At 54.9% G+C, this 13,033-nt stretch overlaps 2 protein-coding genes across 3 annotated transcripts; one reads left to right on the top strand and one right to left on the bottom strand.

The window, feature by feature from the left end:
* Nucleotides 1-1,502: 1,502 nt before the first annotated feature.
* On the top strand, nt 1,503-5,872 carry RPL35 (ribosomal protein L35). Its single transcript, XM_032865834.1, has 4 exons — nt 1,503-1,627; nt 2,054-2,190; nt 3,632-3,713; nt 5,685-5,872. Exons 1-4 carry the CDS (start codon nt 1,625-1,627, stop codon nt 5,832-5,834), a joined length of 372 nt encoding a protein of 123 aa, XP_032721725.1. The 5' UTR covers nt 1,503-1,624; the 3' UTR covers nt 5,835-5,872.
* A 241-nt stretch (nt 5,873-6,113) lies between these two features.
* Nucleotides 6,114-10,337, bottom strand: WDR38 (WD repeat domain 38). Of its 2 annotated transcripts, XM_032866375.1 has the most exons (9): nt 10,198-10,337; nt 9,561-9,681; nt 8,353-8,469; nt 8,155-8,252; nt 7,758-7,838; nt 7,380-7,511; nt 7,151-7,300; nt 6,342-6,389; nt 6,114-6,237 (listed from the first exon to the last, which is right to left on the bottom strand). In XM_032866375.1, the coding sequence occupies exons 1-9, from the start codon at nt 10,264-10,266 to the stop codon at nt 6,163-6,165; spliced, it is 891 nt and encodes a 296-aa protein (XP_032722266.1). In that variant the 5' UTR covers nt 10,267-10,337; the 3' UTR covers nt 6,114-6,162. The 2 variants fall into 2 exon arrangements, with proteins under 2 accessions (XP_032722266.1, XP_032722267.1); XM_032866376.1 differs by lacking the exon at nt 7,151-7,300.
* Between the last annotated feature and the right edge of the window lie 2,696 nt (nt 10,338-13,033).

Genomic DNA, 13,033 nt, shown 5'->3' with positions numbered 1-13,033 from the left:
TGGCATTGAGAGAAAACGGGAGTCGCAGATAACTTCCAAGTTTAGAAAGATGTGCACAGTCCTTAGCTCTAAAAGAACTATAAACATTTGGAAAGTATGACAGCAAAGTCTCTGCACTATTCAACTTCCTTTTAAGACTAATCCATGCCAGGATTGCCCTCTGTCTGCCCTCTCTTCCCCATACCCATCCACTTCTTGGAAGCCTGCCTCACCATGGTCTGTAGCAAGGCTCATTAATTCATTCATCCAACAAGCATCTATGTGTTGGGCCTGGAAACTAGATAAATCAGATGTCAGCCATGGTTCTACCAGGGAACTTCCAGGCTGGCTGTGGAGACAGACACATAAACATTTAACTCAGGATATCTGGGGCTAAAGAGAGGATTGCCCGTAAAGCTTGGGACATGGGGCACTTGGCTGGCTCAGCTGGAAGAGCACTACTCTTGATGTCAGGGTCGAGAGTTTGAGCACCATGAAAGATGCAGAAATTACTAAAAATAAAGGACAACAAAAGAAAAAGTTTGGGACAAAAGGGAAGTAGTATCCTGATTTAGTCCGATGGGCTAAGTACCATTTATAGAGCCCCATAAGGGAATGGAAGGCTTACTGGAACTTGACAGCAACAAGCGGGCAACCTGGCTTTCACTAAGCTCTAGGGTGTTGGTGCATCTTTGTTTACAGCAATGAAGTGACACTAGAGAGATTCGTGCTTGCTGGTTGAGGCAACAATGAAGCTGCTCAGTCAGAAAGCCTGAAGACTTTCCCTGCTTTGTGAATTTTCCTTTAACTTTCAGCATTCATTCCACTGGGCACATTATGAACTCAAGCCTTCATTCCACTGGGTGCATTAATACCAATGATATTTTGAGTGACTGTTAATACATTAGATCTTGTGCTCAGTTTTCCATGGTCCTAATCCTCAAAAATACCCGTTTCACAGGTGAGAAAACTGAGACTCAGAAAGGGGAAGGGATTTGCCAAGAGTCTCCGCGAGCACGAGGCAGCAGCAACCGAACGGTTGAAACCGAAACGGTTTGAAACCGAACGGTTTCACTAAAACAAAGGCTCTGAATGCTCTTTCCCCTGCCACAAGCTGCCTCCACTAGAACTGCCTCCCCAACCACTTCGGATTTTAAAAATTCTTCCAAGGTAGAAGCCATGTTAATTCATCTTTGAAAACCCTAACCCTAACCCTCATCCCCTCCACCCCTAGGGCACTGGCGCCCAGCTCGGAGCAGCAGACTGCGCATCCTGCAAGGTCTACCGAATGAATGAATGAACGAGTAAAGGACTAAAGGGAGGAATTCGAGTCCTCACTGTGCCATCTCCAGTAAGCAGCCGGTCACCCGGGCCTCTGTTTCCCCAAGCGCTCTGCTCAGGAGACGAGGCAGACCAGGGGAATCGCAGACTCGGCGCTCCTCCGGGCGGGGCTAAACCGGCTGTACCCAGGCGCTCCCGGAGGCGAGGCGGGTGGAGGCATCAGGGGCGGAGCTAGGGCCCCCTCGCTGCGGGGCCATTGGCCGCACCCGCCGCCACCCGGCAGTAGTCGTGGAGGTCAGCCCCGCCCCTTCCTCTTTCCCTCGGCCTCTTTCCGGCGGCGGCGGCTGTGGCAGGTCGTGCAGAAATGGTGAGGGCGGTGGAATCGGGTGCCATCCGCGCGCTGTGGGGCTCGGGTCCTGGGGTGGGGAACTCGAGGTGAGCACTGGGGTCCCATCTGCCAGCCGGGCTTGTAAGGCGCCATGCGGAGTGGCCTCGTGCCGCCACAGCCGGTCTCCCGCCCTCTCCCCTTGCTGGGTTGGGCCCGCGCTCCCGGCGCCTCCGTCTTCCAGTCTGCGGAATGGGGGTAGCGGCTCAGCCTCGCGGCAGACCTGGGTGAAGGCGGGCCCGCCGGGGCGTCGGTCACCCTGCCCAAGGCACAGCCTCGGCGAGGGAAGCTGGCCCTGGCGCGCCCTCTTGGGGCTGTCAGGCCAGGGAGGGTGGCTGCTGAGGGGGGTTGGGGGAGGGAGGCGGCCCTATAGGGTGGTGTTTGAAGCACACCTGTACTTGCTTTCAGGCCAAGATTAAGGCTCGAGACCTTCGCGGCAAGAAGAAGGAGGAGCTGCTTAAACAGCTGGAAGACCTGAAGGTGGAGCTGTCCCAACTGCGCGTCGCCAAAGTGACAGGCGGCGCAGCTTCCAAGCTCTCCAAGATGTGAGTGCAGGCCGGTTCTCTGGGTGTGGGGCACACCTGTTCATCCGAAGCATGTGTGGGTTTTCGAGGCTCTCTAAAGGCAGCGTCGGATTAGGTGATCATTGAGCGGACGCGTGGGTGGGAATGTCACGTCCGTCCTACCAGCCTCCCCAGGCTCCCCTTGCTGGCACCCAGCCGCATGGGACACCGCTGTCTGATTGACCTCTTGTCTGCCTTGGACCATTTTGCCCTTCTGCCTGGAGTGCCCTTGCTCAGCTTCTCTGTGACGGGAGAAGGAACAGATTGTCCCTCCAGACCCTTTTTCAGGCTGCCTGGAAAAATCTACCTGGACCCTTTTTTAACCACCTTCCACCAGCAGTTGATTTTTTTCCCCCTCACTTGGTAGGTGGGTGCCTTGGGCCCACCCCTCCCTTGAGTTGTAGTTAACTTACTGATTTACACGGATCAAGAATCAGGGCTTGTGGGGCGCCTGGGCGGCTCAGTGGCTTAAAGTCTCTGCCTTCGGCTCAGGTCATGATCCCAGGGTCCTGGAATCAAGCCCCACATCGGGCTCTCTGCTCAGCAGGGAGCCTGCTTACACACATACACACACACACACCCCGCCTGCTTCTCTGCCTACTTGTGATCTCTGTCAAGTAAAGAAATAAAATCCTTATAAAAAAAAAAAAAATCAGGGCTTGTGAAAGGGATGTGGGTTTGGAGACTGCTGAACTGGGCACACGTTTTCTTTTGCCACATCCTACCTAACGTGTGCTGCCTCACCACCCAGTTTCTCTTTTGTTCTGTTTTGTGTTCCATCTTCTATAAAATGGGGCCCCCAGCAACCAATCTCTGGTGCTGGGAGGGGGTTGGATGAGTTGGGGAACACACAGGTTGCATGCTGAATGCTGACTGTGTTTACCAGCTGTTTAACCCAGTGGCCCTCTCTCATCCCCCACCAGGACCCCAATTCAGCCTGACTCCCAGCCTGTTCTTGTGTTCCTCCTTTCCCCTCATCGCGTTTCTGCAATGTCAAACGTCTTGTTTTTCCCTCCCAAATGGCCACTCCTGTGACTCCTGAGTCTGGTCACACAGCTGGTGGCAGGATTTCCCATAGCTTATTCATGTCTGCACTGGTTAGGTCTTCATAGCTCTGAGTGTGTGTGGCCTGGGGTGGAAGATCTTTCCTGATCTACCCTCCACTTCTCAATGAATACTTCATACATTCTCAGAACCCTTCCCTGTCCTACTTGTCCCTACTTGTAAGATGCCCACCTCCTAGAGTCTTCGGGCCTTAACCCCCAAAACACAGGGTTAGGTACCTCCTGGGTAATTATGGATGAGCTGGTGGGGAATCCAGGACATCTGGTCAGGTCCTGAATAAGATGCCTTGGAGAGGAGGGAGGGGGGCGGCAGCATTGTATGTCTCCACCACCTTCACTGATGTCTCTGTGTTTTGCAGCCGAGTTGTTCGCAAATCCATCGCCCGTGTTCTCACAGTCATCAACCAGACGCAGAAAGAGAACCTCAGGAAATTCTACAAGGTGAGTCTGGGCTGGGGGAGTTAGAAGCTTAGCTGCAGGCAGCAAAGTTTCAGCCCTCCCTTGGCCAGAAGGGTAGTATAAAGAGCTTCTGCTGGGATGCATGGGAATGGGCTTTTTTGCCTTTTAACCAGCGTCTTGCCACTGGCATGGCTCGCAGACTGCATATCCTCAGGGCTGCAGTTGTCGGGGTACCGACAGTGTGGTAAGAGTGTGGCTGGAGTTTGGGTTTGGAATTCATCTTCACCAGCTGAGTGGATTTGGGCAGTCTGTGAGGATTACCTTTAAATGTTTCAAATTGTTTTACCATCACTGTGTCAGTCACTTTCAAGCACCTGATACTCTCATTTTTCAGATGGGACCTCAAGGTGTAGAGAGGTTAAATTGCCCAGGTCACCTATAGTTAATGGAGTGATTGGGTCAATGTTCCAAACCATGTCTTAGGGAGGGGTGGATTGAGTGCTTCTGGGAGATTTTTACCACCATTTTCTGATCTTGTCCGTAATACTGGTGTTACCAGGGCTTAAGTAGTGAAGCAGAACCACTGAAAGACTTCATATGTGTGAGTACATGCATCTGATTTATTACAAAGAATTGGCCTTTGTGATTTTGGGGGCTGGCTAATAAGCCCAGAATCAGTAGGCCTGGCTGTCAGGAAGGGAAGTTCATGGCAGGCCAGGACTAAGACGACACAGTTGAAGCTGCTGTTCTCAGGTGGGATTTCTTGGGGGAGAACCTCTGCCCTGCATTAAAGGCCTTTGAGCTGATCGAAACAAGCCTGCTAAATCACCTGGGATAATCTCTCTCAAAGTCGGTTGATTAGGGGCTTTGAGTACATCTGCAAAATGGCTTCACGTCAACATCCCAGTTAGTGTTTGACTAGTTGGAGGCTTTCACTTGTCAAAAAAGGCCACCGTGTTGGGCCTAGGCTAGCTGCCTAGGGGACTCTAGCATGTACTGTTGGGCGGGCGTTGGGGGGGGGGTTGCCGTCATCCCTGGATGTGTGTATATTTGTGTGTGGGAGCGTCTTCCTGAGAATTGGGCTTGAAACTCTGATCAGGCTCTGTGGGCACCGCAGAGGTGGTCGTCAGGAAGAATTGTCTTCTTCCAGTGAGTGCAGCCCCTGCCAGGCAGCACTCAGGGCCATAAAGATGAGGCCTCTGCCCTCTGGTAGTTCTGTCCCATAGACTTTCTGCGGTGCTCGAAATGCTCTGTGTCTGCACTGTCCGGTACAGTAACCTCTGGCCACACACGGCTGTGGTGGCTGAAGACCTGGGTTTGTAATGTGGACCGTATGTGTGGCTAGTGCCTCGTCTGGTGGACAGCAGAGTTCTGAGGGCTCAGTCTGAAATGGATGAGGCCCTTGCCTGTGCTGCCGGTAATGGGGATATCGGTGGACAAAGACTAGCTTCCAAACCCCCACTTCAGAGCTTACCCTCATCTGTGCAGCTGGTTTCTGCAGCTCTCTGCCCTGAGGCTGTCACCCCTGTCCTGTGCCTCCGTCTCTGAGCTATTGGCAGTTTCCAGAAAGCACCTGAGCTGCCATCCCTTGGAGCTTTTGTGCACGCTGTTTTCTCCCCCTTGGAAGTGGTATTCACCAAATTGCTTGCTTTCCAGGCTGTTGCTGGTCATTAGGTGAAACCTTAATCTCTTTCCTCCTCCCCAGTGGTGGGCCCCCTGTTAGCTGTTCAGTCTTTCCCACTGGGCTGGGAGCTCCTTGAGCAGGGACCAGGTCTGATTCACACTAAGGCAGTTCCCCCTACAGGGTCTCAGTCCCCTGCGGGGCTGGGTGTAGCACACCTCCTCACTCAGGTCTACAGAGTAACCTCCGCACCCCAGTGGCCTCCCTCAGTCACTTCCGGCATCCTCCCCATGCTCCCCAGCAGCTCAGTTCCAGCCTTAGGGGCTTCCTTTGCTGCCACAGTAGCTCCTAAACCCTGGTGCTCAGACTCCCCCTGCTCTCCGGTCACCCAGGGTAAGAAGTACAAGCCCCTGGATCTGCGGCCCAAGAAGACGCGTGCCATGCGCCGGCGGCTGAACAAGCATGAGGAGAACCTGAAGACCAAGAAGCAACAGCGGAAGGAGCGGCTCTACCCGCTGCGGAAATACGCGGTCAAAGCCTGAGCACTGGCGCCAATAAAACAGACAAACTGGCTGGTGTTGCTTTGTGTTTGCGGGCGTTTTGAGTACCCATGCTGGAGAGGTGGGCTGCTGTGCCCCGGTGTGGGGGCGTGACAGTCCTGGCCGCGGGGATCTGGTGGGGGCTCCGTTGTGGTTGGTCTGGGCGCTGTGGTGTGGCGGTCCGCTCCCTGTCCTTTCATGAGTTCATCCCGCCAGCTTGCGCGCGCCCCAGGCAGGCAGAGGCAGGCTTCAGATCTGAGAGCCACCTGTGGTGATGTTACATCCCAGAGGCTCTGCGTGATTTGATAGAGCAGTGCACTTGGCATCTCGCTTAGTCAGCAGCTCCAGACACTAAGAGTTTCCCATCTGGGGTGAAGACGCAAGCATGGGCCACATCCAGGACTCCCTGCCAAAAGCATTTCGCTTTCAGGGTCCATGTGGTGCCTGCCCCCAGCCTCCCCCTGGCAGGCCTTTTACTGCACCTTTGGGTGCTACGCCCACAGGCCTTACCTTCAGGGTCTCAATGCATTTTCCTGTGTTGCAGTCCCAGACTTTGACCTGGAAATAAAAACAAGCAGAAGGGTGGGGAGACCTCACCCCGTAAGTCTGACGTCCTTGAAATCACTTTGGGGTGAGTCCTAGCCAACCTCTTAACCTTGTGGCATGGGTTTTGTTCTCTGCGGTGTATTTAACATGCTCAGCATATCTGATGTAAAAATTCAGGGCAGTGCAGTGCAGTTTTCTTTTCCCTGAAGCTGTGATGAGTCTTAAAAATGCCAATGCCAAGGGCAGCTGGGTGGTACAGTTGGTCAAGTCTTTGATTCTTGGTTTTGGCTCAGGTCATGATCTCAGTCATGAGTTTGAGCCCTGCACTGGGCTGAGCAGGGAGTCTGCTTAAGATACTCTCTGTCTCTCTCTCTCAGCTTCCGCCCCTCCCTCTCCCGTACACACTCTCAAAGTGGGGAGGCACCAGGATGGCTTAGTGTGTTAAGCAACTGCCCTTGGCTCAGGTCATGATCCCAGGATCAGGCCCCACATTGGCCTTCTTCTCAGTGTGGGGAATCTGATGCTCCCTCTGGGCACTCTCGAAATCTCTAAAAAAGAAAAAGTCATTGCCACTGGCATTTGGGCCAGCACAAACCTTAGTGCCAGGCCATAGGTACAGAAGTGGTTGGCAGCTGGGTTCTGCCCGTGGACCCCTCCCATTTAGGGCAAATAGGATACGGACATTTCTCAACGGCTGAGGAAGAACGTCTTGCTGAAGGAAGGTGTTGGGATAGGCGTTCGCCAGGAGGATGGGCCTGGCGGGGTGGGCTCACCGTACGGGAGTAACCGGCGCTGGCCAGCTGTGACTCATCAGGGGAGAAAGCTACGCTCTTCACCCACGTAACATGGCCCTTGAGCTGAGCAAGCAGGCTTCTGCTGGAGGGCTTCCAGATGTGGATAGTCTTATCCCAGGAGCCAGAAGCCTGCACAGCAGACAGCTCTGAGCCCGTGGGTCTGGAGCCAGCAGGGGACCAGCCCAGAACCCAGGGAATCGCAGCTCACCAGGAGGCCAGATGCCGAGTAGCACAGGCAGCTGATGTTACCACTGTGGCCCTCCAGCTTGTGGGGGAAGCTCACGGGGGTCTCCGTCCGCAGGTCCCAGATGCAAATAGTGGAGTCCCAGGAGCCAGTGGCCTGCAGACAGCTGCTGTGAGCATGAACCAGCTAACCCGTGCCCACCATTGTGCTTCCTAGGTAGCCAGACTCCGAGAAAGGCCTTCTGAGCCCTGCTGAGTTTCCCATCTTACAGATGAGGAAACAGGCTCAGTAGAGCGGTCACTCAAGGTCTGGGATTCTAACCACGGCTCCGCCCCAGGTGGGAAAGTGGGTATGGGCTCCAGGTCCCTTGCGGTGGGCTGGGGCAGAGGTGGTGTGGCTCACCAGGAAGTCTGAGCTGGGTGCGAAGTCACTGCTCTGGATGGCGTCTTGGTGCCCTCCCAAGTGGCGCAGCATCTGGCCAGACTGCAGGAGAGGGAGAGCCCTGAGCCTTGGAGGGCAGCCCAGAAGGCTTGTGCCAGATTCTAGGCCTCAGATGGGTCAGATCAGGCCCTCCTTGCGGGCTGCATGGGTAAGGTGATGACACAGGGTCTGGGGAGACTACCTGAGCCTTGACAGGAGAGGAGGCCAGGCCAGGCCAGGTCAACCTCATGGGGAGATGGATTGCCAGCTATGGGCGTGGGCAGTAGGGAAGATGGAGCGACCTTTCTGGGGGCACTGTTGGGGGTGGGGTGTGTCTCCTCCTGGTCCCAGGCCCCACCCTGGCCAGCCTTCCACACACCTGCACTTCCCAGAGCATCACCCGCTTGTCCCAGCCACCCGACGCCAGCTGCTTTGAGTCAGGGCTGAAGCTGACCGTCTCCACACTCCGCTGGTGACCTGCAGATACGAAGTTGGAGAGGGGTCACGGTGGAACGGGACACAACAAGATCTAAAAAGGAACCCAGGCCTGGCTGCTTGGCCGTCCCGTCCCGCTTACCCTTTAGGACATGCAGACACTTAGCTTCTGCTGCATCCCACAGGCGGATGGTACAGTCACAGGAGGTAGTGGCAAAACGGCGGCCATCAGGGGAGAAGCGGCAGAACTTCACGGGACCTGGGTAGGCAGCCGCCGTCGGGAACGGGGTGCCGCCCTCCTCTCCAGCCCCTGCTAATGCCCAGCCTTACCACCTGCTTGCCTTCTCACTCCCTTCTAACCCTCTCACCCTTCAGCTACCTGGCAAGCCAAGCTTCCACGGCTTCACCTAGAACACCCCAACCCTAATTTGCCCATTTGTAAAATCAATACCAAAAGCAAATGCAGGGACTTCCCAGTAACTTTTTGAGAGCCCACCCTGGGTTCAGAGTTCCAGCACTGGACTTCCTGTATTATTAGCATGAGTCAGTCTGCCCTGGAATCACCAGATTTTTTTCTTGTCTCAATAATAATTACAGTAGTTATATCTACTGGGTCCTTATTAGGTGCTAGACACTTCGCTTGAATTATCTCGTCCCATAGGGTAGCAACTATCTCTAAAGAAAAGGAAATAGAGGCTTAGGTGACACAACTTATGATCTCAGTCAAAAAAAAGTTTCATATACATGAAACCTTGAGGGACGTTATGCCAAGTGAAGTAAGCAAGTCACAAAGAGGAATACTGAACGATTCCACTTACACAAGGTACCTAGAGTAAATTCACTGAGACAAAGCGTGGTTGTCGCCAGGGTCTAAAACAATACCAATTGTTTAATGGGTATAGAGTTTACAGTTTGCAAGATGAGTTCTGGAGACCAGTTGCATAACGAACATACTTAACACTACTGAACTGTGCATTTAAGAATGGTTAAGACGGTAAATATGTATATCTTTAAACAATTTTTAGAACAATAGTAGAGTTGGGGCACCTGGCTGGCTCAATCAGTAGAGCATGAGACTCTTGATCTCAGGGTCATGCATTCCAGCCCCATGTTGGGTGTAGAGATTAAAATATTAAAAACAAACAAAAAAAATAGGATCTGAGTCCAGGTCTGTTGGCATCAAAGTTCCGAGGGACCGTGTCCTGTGTCCTTTCCCTACTGCTCCAGCCCTGCCCAGACTGTCTTGTCCGAATGCCCAGGTCAGATGTCAGAGGTCACTGTGATAGGCTCTACAGAATGCCAGACAGAACCACAGGCCTTCGCATCCACATCCAGCCTGAGGAGCCCCACCTGCATGGCCACTCAGCCTCCACAGCAGCTGCCCGCTCTGGGTCTCCCAGCCATACACACAGCCATCCTCAGATGCTGTCAGCAGCCTCTGGCCATCGGGAGAGAAGGCAGAGGAGTTGACCTGGAAGGAGAGCACAGAAGTAGCTCCTGCCTGGGGCAAGAAACACCTGTCAGCTTACCCTGACCTTAGACTCCAGGAACAGCCCCAAACACTGCCCCAGGAGCCCCGGGTGGGAGCTTGGACTTCAGGCTTCCCTCTACAACCAGAGCTCAGAATGCCAGAACCACTCTTGCAATCCGAGGCAAGAACTTGGAGCCCTCTCTAGAATTCTGTAAAACCTGAGCCCGCAGCTCAGAGCCCTCACTGAAAGTAGAGGCTGGAGCCTTTTCTAGGAGCAGAGCCAAGAGCCCATTCTAGAGATGGAGCCTAGACCTAGGAGTTGAAGACCTACTCTAAACCATGAGTTCACTTTAAAGCCAAAGTCAAAAGAACACTGGAGTCGGCCAAGAGTTTGAGCCCTCAAGAACCAGAGCTTAGAATCTGGAGCTGGGGGCCAGAGAAGCCAAGGCAGAATCAGGAACCACTTTAGACCCAAAGACAGGAGCTGAGAGTCAGCAGAGCCCTACTGGACCTCACCTCCCCACGGTGCCTGCTGAAGAATTTCACTCTCTCCACGGCCAGCGGCCCTGGGGCCCCGCTGTTCATGGGTCCCAGGCCGCCCGGCCCGGTGGGCTCTCTCCCAGGCGGGCGCTGGTCCGGCCTGCAGCCCTCACTTGGGACAGGGTAAGGGGGATGGGAGAAGTTGTGTACAAGCGGTCTCCATGGCAATCAGGGTGGGGTGCGCAACCGCCTCAGAGTCTCTGCGAAGCCAAGAGGACAGGTTGGGAGAGACGGCTCTCAGCTACTGGGAGGTGGGGCGCAACGGACAGAACCTCCGGGCGGCCCGGATTAGGGATTTACACGCAGGCCACCACCGCCAGCCCGACCTTGGGCAGCTCGGATCGCGGGGCCAGACGACGCGCACGGCGGCCGCTAGAGGGCACGCCAGCCCCAAACACTGCGTGCCTGAACCCGCGCACAGAGGCGAGTCATTCGCCTAGGGCTCCCAGACCCCTTTGAGAGGAGCCAGTTTCCCCATGTGCGCAATGGGGTTGTACATTCCCGCCCCCCAGGGACTGCAGGCTTGAGCCAAGAACAAGGCCTGGCACGTGGGGTAGGTGCCCAGGAGAACCCACCCTGGTGCCAGGACCTCTTTCCTTCTGGAGTGTCCAGTACTGAGGCTGAACAGCTCCCATGGAGGGGGCTGGAACAGATACCCAGCTCTGCCCTGCTGAATGTGTGTGTGTGGCCGGGGCGGGGGGGGGGGGGGGGGGCGGGGGGGGGGGGGGGTGTGTGTGTCAGAGGTAGTGTGTGTAAAGCACAGGGCATGAGAAAGTGGGGTCGCTTGCTAACATCTTGGCAGCACAAAATGTGGCATCCGAGGGTGTGGAGATGGTGAGGAGGCTCCAGGAGCTGTCGAGTTCCTTGCTGGATAGTTGAAGCTGATACCAGACAAGAATGGGATTTGGTTTCAATGTTCATTTTACAGATGAGGGAACGGAAGCTCCACAAGGTGGTGTGGGCCGGGGGGGGGGGGGGGGGACTTGCCCAAGGCCACTCAGGCAATAGGAAAGGAACTAAGACTTAGCCCTGTCTGACTGTCTGACTTTGTGGGCCTGTAGGACCATCTGCCATGAATTCCAGGAGCTTCAAGCAGATGCCAAGGTCCCTAACTCCTGGTACATCTGGGAAACTGAGGCCCTGAAGGGGCATATGTGGCCCAGTCATCCAGCACCTCTATGGCAGAGCTGGGCCCAGTCCCTCCAATGGGCCAGGGATGGAACAGAGACACCCTCCAACGGGCCAGGGATGGGATAGAGACATCCTCCCCGCCACTGTCCAGTGGATTCCAGGCTCCCTGGAGGCAGAGAGGTGGGGGAGCTGGGCTTTGGGAGCTTCAAACTCAAGGGTTCCCAGCCATGACTCACACCCCTTCACACACCCCCACACCCCCACCCCGACCTCTTTACCAGACTCTTCTCACGAGATCCACTGTGCTCTTGCTCTATTTTAGGTCCCAGACAGTCAGGCGGGAGAAGGGGCGACAATGGTGGCTTTGAGGCGGCACCACCCGCATCCTAACTCCAAAAGGGCCCAGGTCACTGAGTTGGGCCTGTAAGGCCACTACCTCATCCCCAGACATGGGTGCATACACAGCTCCCCAGAGCTGTCTGGATCCTGGGCCCTCTCCCCTCCCTCTGCGCAGGCAACCCTGCCCCCGAGTCCATGCCCCATCTGGCATTTCCCCAGCCAACTGGCTGCTCCTGCTCTACCTGGAGGGCCCAAAACCACCTAACCTAGTCCAGCCCATCACTCCCAGAGCACTGAGAACAGACCTTGGCCACCAGCCCAGGGACTACTCAGCTGGTAGAGCTGGAGCTCAGGTTAAAATCTTTTTTTTTTGGTTGGGGGGGCACCACCACTGGGGGTGGCTCAGTCAGCTAACCATCTGACTCTTTTTTTGGCTCAGGTCATGATCTCAGGGTCGTGAGAGGCCTCATGTCCGGCTCCATGCTGGGCATGGGGCCTGTTTAAGATTCTCTCCCTGTCTCACTGCCTGCCCCTCCCCCTACTCATGCTCTCTCTCTTAAAAAAAAAAAAGAAAAAAAAAGATTTTATTTATTTGACAGAGCAGGAGAGCACAAGCAGGGAGGAGGGGCAAAGGGAGGGTGGGGAGAAGTTGTAAGGGTCAATTCCAGGGTCCTGGGATCATGATCTGAGCCGAAGGCAGACATTTAACGGACTGAGCCACCCAGGCCCCCCCACCGATTCTTTTTTTAAAGTAAGCTCTAGGCCCACCTTGGTGCCTGAACTATTCACGACCTGAAGATCAAGAGTCACATGCTCTACTGACTGAGCCAGCCCCCAGGATTAAAACCTTTTTGCTTGACAGCGGAGTTTTGGCTGAAACTACCCACCATGAATTCCAGGGGCCTCAGGAGCCAAAGCATATCCACCTCTCCTGCCACATCCTATCCCTGTCCGCTGCCCTCCCACCCCCATCTTGCTCCCCAAACTCAGCTACAAGGGCCCTTTTTCCCATCCCTCCAGCTTTTCTCCCAACCTGGGCCTGTGTACACAGGGCTCCCCATCCTCTTGGCCTGATGCTTGGGCTCTAGCTCAAATATCACTTTTCCAGGGCGCCTTCCCTTGCCCATCCCCCAGTCTAAGTCAGAGCTCCTGCCCCAGAGATGGGCATTAGAGCCACCGGTCTGGGTTAAACTCGAGTTCTGCCACTCTAGCTCTGCATACCAGGCAAGTCACCTGATTACTCAGGGCCCTGTTTCCTCAACTGTAAAATGAGCACTGTCACAGTGTTTGTCTTCTAAGAAATCAGTGAGATGGTGCTAGCAAGGGCTCCTGGCAAGCAGTA

This window comes from Lontra canadensis, unplaced genomic scaffold, assembly GCF_010015895.1.
Source record: "Lontra canadensis isolate GAN:19392208 unplaced genomic scaffold, GSC_riverotter_1.0 scaffold30, whole genome shotgun sequence".
NCBI classification, from domain to species: domain Eukaryota; kingdom Metazoa; phylum Chordata; class Mammalia; order Carnivora; family Mustelidae; genus Lontra; species Lontra canadensis.
Note: the sequence above shows the minus strand (reverse complement) of the source record. Positions and strands in the feature narration are given on the sequence as shown.

Bases quoted from the DNA above. Each gene is read 5' to 3' on its own strand.
- WDR38 (XM_032866375.1), bottom strand. From the start codon at position 10,266: ATGAACAGCGGGGCCCCAGGGCCGCTGGCCGTGGAGAGAGTGAAATTC. The intron at 7,839-8,154 runs GTGTGTGGAAGG...CCTCTCCTGCAG, and splicing joins TGATGCTCTGGGAAGTGCAG to TCTGGCCAGATGCTGCGCCA. The intron at 7,512-7,757 runs GTGAGCCACACC...AGCTGTCTGCAG, and splicing joins CACCCAGCTCAGACTTCCTG to GCCACTGGCTCCTGGGACTC.
- RPL35 (XM_032865834.1), top strand. The intron at 2,191-3,631 runs GTGAGTGCAGGC...TGTGTTTTGCAG, and splicing joins GCTTCCAAGCTCTCCAAGAT to CCGAGTTGTTCGCAAATCCA. The intron at 3,714-5,684 runs GTGAGTCTGGGC...CCGGTCACCCAG, and splicing joins ACCTCAGGAAATTCTACAAG to GGTAAGAAGTACAAGCCCCT.